Source organism: Loxodonta africana, chromosome 14 (genome assembly GCF_030014295.1).
Source record: "Loxodonta africana isolate mLoxAfr1 chromosome 14, mLoxAfr1.hap2, whole genome shotgun sequence".
Classification (NCBI taxonomy): domain Eukaryota; kingdom Metazoa; phylum Chordata; class Mammalia; order Proboscidea; family Elephantidae; genus Loxodonta; species Loxodonta africana.
The window spans coordinates 92,359,631-92,367,492 of record NC_087355.1 but is presented as its reverse complement, the minus strand read 5'-3'; the positions used below and the strand labels follow the sequence as shown (position 1 = coordinate 92,367,492).

The window sequence follows — 7,862 nt, the reverse complement described above, 5'->3', positions numbered from 1 at the left end:
TCTGGGACGTAGGGGAAGTTGCATCTCGGTGGTATGAGGTTCTGGTCCACCATACCGAGCACCAAAACCCAAACCCGTTGCTGTCCAGTGGATCCCGACACAGAGCGACCTTATAGGACAGGGCAGAACAGCCTCATAGGGTTTCCAAGGAGGTGTAGTGGATTCGAACTCCTTACTTTTTGGTTAGCAGCCTAACTCTTTAACCACTACACCACCAGGGTTGGGTCTCCGAAAACCGTAAATAGCAATGCTGTAAAAGTTGAGAAAGCTGTCACCAGGTGGCAGTCTGGAACCATGACCCAGAGCAGGGACTGTATGGCCAAAGGCTTTGGTGACCAACTTGAAGATTAACCAAAAAAAAAAAAAAAAAAAGATTAACAGATTATAGCAATTCTGTTTTGGGGGGAAAATCTCTCCCGTGAGTTTTAGTTTAGTGAGCAGCTAATGTCACCCAACCAACAAAGGATAAGCGCCGGGTAACCCCACCCTTCCCTCAAGATCCTGTGCTCACCCAGGATGTTAAGTAAATGCTTACTGGTCAAAGAATCCTGTTTTAGGATGTAACCCATTGTCGCACCCCTGTAAATGGGCCCAGAATCCACGCTAACTAGTCTCAGAGGCCTCTGTCCACCCTTAAGGGTTGTCCATCGCAGACTTTCTTGCCTCCAGGGCCTCATGGATGTTCCAAGGGCAGCCAGCCCGATTTCGTCTTTCCAACCCCCTTGAATTTAGCCACGGGGCCCCCGCTTGCTGATGCCCAGGGCTTCTTGCACAACGCCGTCTCAGACCTGCCGCAGGGCCACTCTGAGGGGCGGTGCCCTGGTCTGCAGAGAAGATCATGGGCCAGACTTGGCAGGCCCTGCAAACCCTGTGGTCTGTGCTTGGCAGAGAGTGGGTCTTGCCCTGTGAGTGGGGCAGCAGCAGGGACGGGAGAGGAGGGCTGGGAGCCAGGAGAGCCGATGGACGGCTGGAACTGCAAAGGGCCCCCCTGAGGAATACTCTCATTGTCACCACATCCTCTAACTCTGTCCCATTTTGGGAAATCGTGTCCATCCTTTTGAATTCGGTGACAAGTTGGAGCTGATCGTTCTGTTTTCAGCAACCCCAAGTGGGAGATCAACTCCCATGGTGCAAGAGCTGAAGGAATAAGCGTTAATATTGACCTGTCAGCTGGCTGAGAAACTGAGATACACAGAACGTAGTTGTGCAGAAAAATAAATGGACCAAGATACAGATACCAAAATGCTGGCAGTGGTCACCTCGGGGATTAACCCACACCAAAAATCCATTGCTGTCCAGTCGATTCCGATTTATAACAACCATATAGGACAGAGTAGAACTGCCGTATAGGGTTTCCGAGGAGTGAATGGTGGATGCAAACTGCCAGCCTTTTGGTTAGCAGCCAATCGCTTAACTACTGCATTGTTGGGTTTCAATTTCTTCTTTGAACTCTTCCATGTTTTCCAAAAGGTGAGAAGCCAGGTTTTGTAGGGCTTGGGGCTTATAAACGTGAGGGTCAGGGAAAAAAAAAATTACGAAGATAAATTGGGCCCAGAGCCTGGAATGGGCCCTTAAGCTCCTTTAGCTTCTTGATGAATTTGTTAACCATGAGTACACGTGAGTTTTGTACCCAGAGGGAAAAAAAGCTTCATCACAAATGCTCCTGGGCTCTTACCCTTCATTCAAATATGCTAGGTGAGCTCTTCCAAGGTTTATGTCACCACTGCGTTCAGTCCAGCTGTACCCTCTCCTGAGGCAAGCCCTTCCGAATGACTTCCCTCCCTGAAGCTTCCCTTGGCCAAAGCCCTAGTCCACTTTGCCCAGAAGGGAACAGAAAAGCAGTGGCGATTCACAGCCAATGCCACCATTTTACCCTCCTTCCAGATGCCTGTTCTTGGGAGGAAATGCTGCACCTGCCTTCTCTACACCCAAACTCTTCATGATGTAAATGTGATCTGCCGAGCTTGGGGCAGCGCTGTGGATGACAATAGAGGAGACCAGACCAAGGTCCTAGCCCCACAGGAACCACCTGGGTGGGGTGAGGTGCCCAAGGGCAGAGAGGACCACACCAGCACAATCACGAAGATGAGACCAAAAAATGGGGGTAAGGTTCACATGAGAGGTGGGCATGGGCTATGAATGGGAACCTGCCTGGCAGCACAGCATAGCTTTGTCACCCAGGAGGGACCCCACCTGGAAGCCACACAGCCCCTTGGGACAACCTTGAGATAATCTGTTCTCACACACAAGGTTTAGGGACTCACCCAATAAGGATCCCTCCATCCTGCATGAGGCTGTCCCTGGCAGACTTCTGGGCATGAGTAGTCAGACAGTAGCTTGGAACACCTGCAGCTGCACTGGCTTTGAAGGGGCTGTGAGGGGAACTGCCATGGCAGGGGTTCCAGACGGTGTCCAGGAAAGGAGTATCCCTGGCTCCGTGAGCAGCATCAATCCTGGTTGTTGGCTTTGATCTGCTTGTTTCGCAAGTGGTACAGGTGCACCAGGCCATGCTCAGACTGATGGTGGGCCTCCCCAGGGCAGAGGACATGCTACACACCCTTCATCTCCATCCCAACAGTGAGCCTCCACACCTGAGTGGGTGAGTGCAGGAGTAGCCCCATGCCTGTGGCATGGTGTTGGAGTTTCAAGGGTAAAGTCCTTGCAGAGACTGACGGCAGGATGGGGCAAGACTGGTGACCAGGAACCCAAGGGCCTCTCAGGACGCCTGCTGTGTGCAAGTGCTGGTGCCCATGGGTCAGGGCTATATCCTGCCATCAGGGAGTGTCCAAGGTGAGCCAAGGTGTTGGTAGATATGCGATAAAGCCTGACCTCTGAGACTAATTGGGTGGGAGCGGGTAGGTGATGGCCAGGGCAGGTTTGGGAAACAATTTGCATCCTTTGGTCAGCTGTGTACAGCCATCTAGCCTTTTCTGGAGCTCTCCACTAAAGAGTCCTGAGGCCGTGATGGGGCCCTGGAGGGCAGATGCCCCAAAGGCTGCTGGGTGACCCCAAGCTCACCACCATTTATTCTCTGGATGTTCAGCAAAGCCCCATGCCTAGAATTACTGACCTTAACCTCACTTTTCCCTGCTAGGTCAGAGGATAGGCAGGAGCAGATGAGGCGGCCTGACCCAGAGGGTAAGGTGCCCAGGAGCATGGGACCTTCAGCCCCAGTAAAGGCGCCTGGTCCCCTGCCACATCCAGGGCGTGGGCCGCCTGGTCAGAGCAGCTGCAGCTTGTTGCTGATGACCAGCAGAGGAAGGACAGGCAGAATTGTGAGGCAAAACCACACCTGGCCATCCTGGCTGTAAAGGTTGTCTTTCCCCCCGACCCTGCCACCCCCCGGGGCCCACTGGGAGCACCAGCCATACCCCAAAAGCCCTATGCACACAAGACTCCCAGTGCTCAGACCAGCAGTGGGCCCGACACCCATGTCGCTACCTGCATGTCAGACACCCCAACAGTAGCCTTGCAGGGACGTGTGCGCCCACTGTTTGGACAGGTGAAGGTTGTAACCACAGGTCCTTGCCATACAATGGCCAACAGGAAGCTTGGAAGTACAGGAGTTCCATCTCACACACTGGGCCTCAAATACGAGCTCTGTGCACTCAATTCCTTACTTGCAAAATTCTCCTCGGGCCCAAGCACCACAGCAAGAGGACTGATCCACTGGCTGATGGTGAGCACCAGGCCCTTGCTCTTGTCCCTCCAACCTGGCCTCTAGCCCTCAGCATGCCCCTCTCCTCTTGCAGTGGACTTTTCCTCCAAAGTTTCCACCACTCACTGGTGCATTTACAGCATCTTCCACAGGTGACACTGCAGCCCAGCCCCAAAACAGGATCCTCCCTGCGGAGGCCCTTCACTCTGAAACCACAGGCACAATGCACAGCTAAGTGGCAGGAGAACAAGCTTTATTGGGTCCCCAGCCCTAGTTCTCTTTCTCCTGCACAGTCTTGGTTCCCCGGAGTCGTCCAGTCCGGCGAGCAGCAATGAGACCCACTTTGCGACCGGCAGGGGCATCTCTGCGGATGGTGGAAGGCTTGCCGATGTGCTGGTGATTGCCACCTCCAAAAGGATGCTCCACAGGCTGCAGGAAGAGAACAGCGGTGTTAGTGTGGGTGAACCCACCTGCCAGAACTCAAGGACAGGAGAAATGGGCCTGAGACTACAAAGCAGCACCCCGGTGCATCCCCTTGTAAGTCATTCCCCTACAGGGGGCGGCGGGGGGGGGGGGGGGCACGCTCCTGGAAGACAACTGTCCACCCAGCCTCTCGGCCCCTGCATCTCCATTTCTAGGCTACTCACGTTCATGGCCACACCCCGCACACGTGGCCAGCAATTCCTCTTGGCCTTATACTTGTGGTAGGCACGGCCAGCCTTCAGGATGGGCTTGTCAATGCGGCCACCACCAGCCACCACACCTGGTAAAGAGCATTCACCTCAAGGACAATGCATTGCAAGTCAAGATCCTCCCCAGACACAGGCTCCCCTGCTGGTTCCTTGCCAATGCCTAGTCCCCTGCACTAATCATCTTCTCTTCCTACTCCCACGCTGTCCCCAGGAGCCTCAGTAACTGACAGCTACCAAGAAGACAGCCTACCCCATTTGACCTTCTGTCCCAAGGAGCCATTCACAGCCTGTGCTGACGGCCAAGTTTCTTCAAGCTCCCTGGGGTCATGCCAGGCCCTCACCCGCATCATCTGGGATGCCAAAAGTGCTTTGAGGTTTTCCAGTAAGCTTTCATTTTTAGAATTCTGCCTTTGTAAACAGGTCACTCAACCTACTCTCACACACAGGGCAGCTACTACAACACAACCAGGAGTCTGCTCCTTTTATGAACACGCCCCAGAGCCGCCTCTGTGCAGGCATGATTTGGCACAGGGATTCAAAGGCGTTGCAAAGCAACAATGTGAACAAGCAAGCCTGAGATCAAATCCCTTTTCCCACTTTCTGTGTGGCTTTGGACAAATGACTATCTCTGGATAAATCTGTGAGAATTACATCAGTCCACGTTACACCACGAAAAACACACTCCCTGCCTGACAAAGCTCACTCAATCCTAAGCCAACTGCGACGCTGGGACCACTGTGCCATTTTACAGATTAAGACAATTCAGAGCCCACTTAAGGTGCTCAAGTGACTGAGCCCAGAGGTAACAGGCTGGAACTCGCCAAACAGGCAGTGATGACTGGCCGTAGGCTGGAACACCCACCCACTAGCTACTCGCTGCCTGCCACTCACCAACCACGGCTCTGTTGGCTGAGGAGATGACCTTCTTGGAGCCTGAGGGCAGCTTCACGCGGGTCTTCTTGGTCTCAGGGTTGTGGGAAATGACGGTGGCGTAGTTCCCGGAGGCTCGCGCCAGCTTGCCCCGGTCCCCGGGCTTCTCCTCCAGACAGCACACGATAGTGCCCTCAGGCATGGTGCCCACCGGGAGGACATTGCCGATGTTGAGCTGGGCTGCGAGGCAAAGCAGCTGGGTCAGTGCAGCACTGTGGCCGCCTTAACCCACTCGCTCCGGGCGGCCCCGTAGAGCCAAGACAGCACTAGACGTCCAGCTTCCGCAGGTCTCCTGCTACCTTTTGGTCACGCAGGTGTCCCCAGGTGAAGCCGAGATTTCTCAGACAACCCCATATCCTCACCGGACCCCATCCTTACAGTCACAAGGCTCACCTTTCTTGCCGCAGTACACGAACTGGCCCGTGTGGATGCCCTCGGCTGCAATGAACAGCTCCGTCCGCTTCTTAAACCGGTACGGGTCCCGGAAGACCACTTTGGCGAGGGGCGCGCCGCGGCCCGGGTCGTGGATGATGTCCTGCGGGCCGAGGCTGCGTCAGGGCAGGGTCCCGGCAGGCTCCCCCGCCCCCCGCCCGTCCCGGCGCCCCGCACCTTCACAATGCCCTTGATGTAACCGTGACGCTCGGCGAAATCCACGGCGCGCAGTCGCGCGGCGCCCTTACGGTGCTTCACGTGCGCGCGGAACACGGAGCCCGCGCCCTTCCTCTGTCCACGGATTACGCGGCCCATGGCGGCGGGTCTGGAGAGCGTTCACTGTTAGCGCGGGCGGACCGGGCATTCCCGCCGGCCAGACATCCAGGGCTCCTGGCCCCCAGCCCCGGCCCGCCCCGCAGCTCCAGCCCGGCCATGCGCCCCAGCGCCCCCACAGGAGAGTCGCAAGAGGTTTCCCGCGGGCCCCAGGGCGACGGATGGCAGCGGATGGACCCGACCCCGCAGCGCCGTATTCACGTCTTACCTGCTCACGAGAGCGAACGAAAGAGGAAACGCGACGGCCGCGAGCCGCCTTATCTTCCGGGGCGGAACCCGCGGGCCGCTTTATCTTCCGGGGCGAGCGCCTGGCCCTCCCGCGCGCAAAGCACTCTGGGACGAGCTGTCGGCCAGCGGGTGTCCAGAGCCCCACCTCCGCCGCCGTGGAGACTGCGCAGGCGTACTGGGGAGGCCGAGCCCGCGGAGCCCGGAGGGTCGGGGGTCGCACCTGGCGGCCGCTAGCCTGCGTTGTGTCGTCGTGGAGTCGGGGCTCTGAGAGGAGGTTACAGCCTCCCGGCCCTCATCGAGGGCTCCTGGCTGGTAGTGCCGCCTGTTGAGCAGCCGAAGAGGCACTGGAAGTTTAGGTATTTGTCCAGCCGCAGCGCCCCATTCTGGAGACACGCGGGGCTCCAGACTGCCCCCCGTAGGGTGAGGGGCTCTCTTGTCAGCAGCGGCGGCCACTTGTCCACTGAGAACCCCAAATGTAGGGTCATGAGTTGCCTTGTCGGGAAAGAGGGACTCCCTTGTCCGGTGAGGGGCTCCCGCGGGTGCACTGCGTCCAGGGAGCAGACGGGGAGATGGGCTCGGGGGACGTCGTGGTCTATCGAGTGGTTTGGGTAACAGATGGCAAATGACTCCGCGGACGCTGTAATTTTATCCGCTTGAGGGCTGTCGGAGATGTCGGAGTGGCTGGACCTGGGTGTGGGTGTCGGGAAGAGGAACCTGGGGCTGTATTTTACCTGGAGTCAGAGGGAAAGGTGTTACCCGAATAGGGTCTATGCCCTGGAGCAGTCGAGCCAATAAAACGTACTGCAAGTCAGAGCGAGGAAGTTTATTCCAGAGATGCATACATCACCAGAGACCTGACAGCAAAACAGCCTGTCTCTATGGAGTCCCAAAGAGCAATTTTACAATAGAGCTTAGATAGAATTTTCAAGGGTAAGAAGTGTCTTTGTAGTTACTTGGCTGGAGGTATGGTCAAGAGGAGTTATTCCTTACAGGATAGTGACAAAAGATACCTGCCAGATATTTCTTTTTCAGGCTAAAGATAAACGTATCAGATACCTGGGCTCTGATTTTCCTGTACAGGTTGTAAGTCACAGGTGGTTAGACAAAACAAAAGATTATTTACATCAGTTTAAAACAGAACAAAGTCATTAACAGACGTATGTGAAGGAGGGAGCAGACAGAGGAAGGAGAAAAACTTACAGGTTCATCATGGCTTTAGTTGTCAAGCTTTCAGTTGCCCCTTTTGAGATAGGAGAAAACATGCTGGAGAGTATTTGGGGTCACAAAGGGGAGGGGGAGGCGGCCCAGGAGGGGGAAGTGTGGTGTCTCAGGGATAAGTCGGGTGCGGGGGTGTCACACGCAGCAGAGAGGATGAGGATAGGGAGACTGGACGAGTGACCCTGGGGCGAGGGAACACGGTGACCGCAGCTCTGTGGACGGGATACGTGGGTGGAGGAGGAACGCTGGAGAGGAGCCCAGAAAGGGGCAGCTGGGCAAGAGCTGTGGGGGTAAGAGATAGGAGATAAGGAGTTTCTGGGTGGGTGGGGGTGTTCAGCAAGACAGGGATGGGGCTTCCTGGAGTGGTGTCC

The 7,862-nt window shown here is 56.0% G+C and overlaps 1 protein-coding gene across 1 annotated transcript; it reads right to left on the bottom strand.

Annotated features, from left to right (window-relative positions):
- Positions 1-3,894: 3,894 nt before the first annotated feature.
- RPL8 (ribosomal protein L8) lies at positions 3,895-6,336 on the bottom strand. The gene is made up of 6 exons (XM_064268291.1): positions 6,254-6,336; positions 5,890-6,037; positions 5,674-5,815; positions 5,242-5,460; positions 4,306-4,421; positions 3,895-4,087 (listed from the first exon to the last, which is right to left on the bottom strand). Exons 2-6 carry the CDS (start codon positions 6,025-6,027, stop codon positions 3,929-3,931), a joined length of 774 nt encoding a protein of 257 aa, XP_064124361.1. The 5' UTR covers positions 6,028-6,037; positions 6,254-6,336; the 3' UTR covers positions 3,895-3,928.
- Between the last annotated feature and the right edge of the window lie 1,526 nt (positions 6,337-7,862).

Coding starts and splice junctions, on each gene's coding strand:
- RPL8 (XM_064268291.1), bottom strand. CDS start 6,027: ATGGGCCGCGTAATCCGTGGACAGAGGAAGGGCGCGGGCTCCGTGTTC. Junction 5,816..5,889: donor ACATCAAGGGCATTGTGAAG/GTGCGGGGCGCC, acceptor CTCGGCCCGCAG/GACATCATCCACGACCCGGG. Junction 4,422..5,241: donor AGCCAACAGAGCCGTGGTTG/GTGAGTGGCAGG, acceptor GCTCTTTACCAG/GTGTGGTGGCTGGTGGTGGC.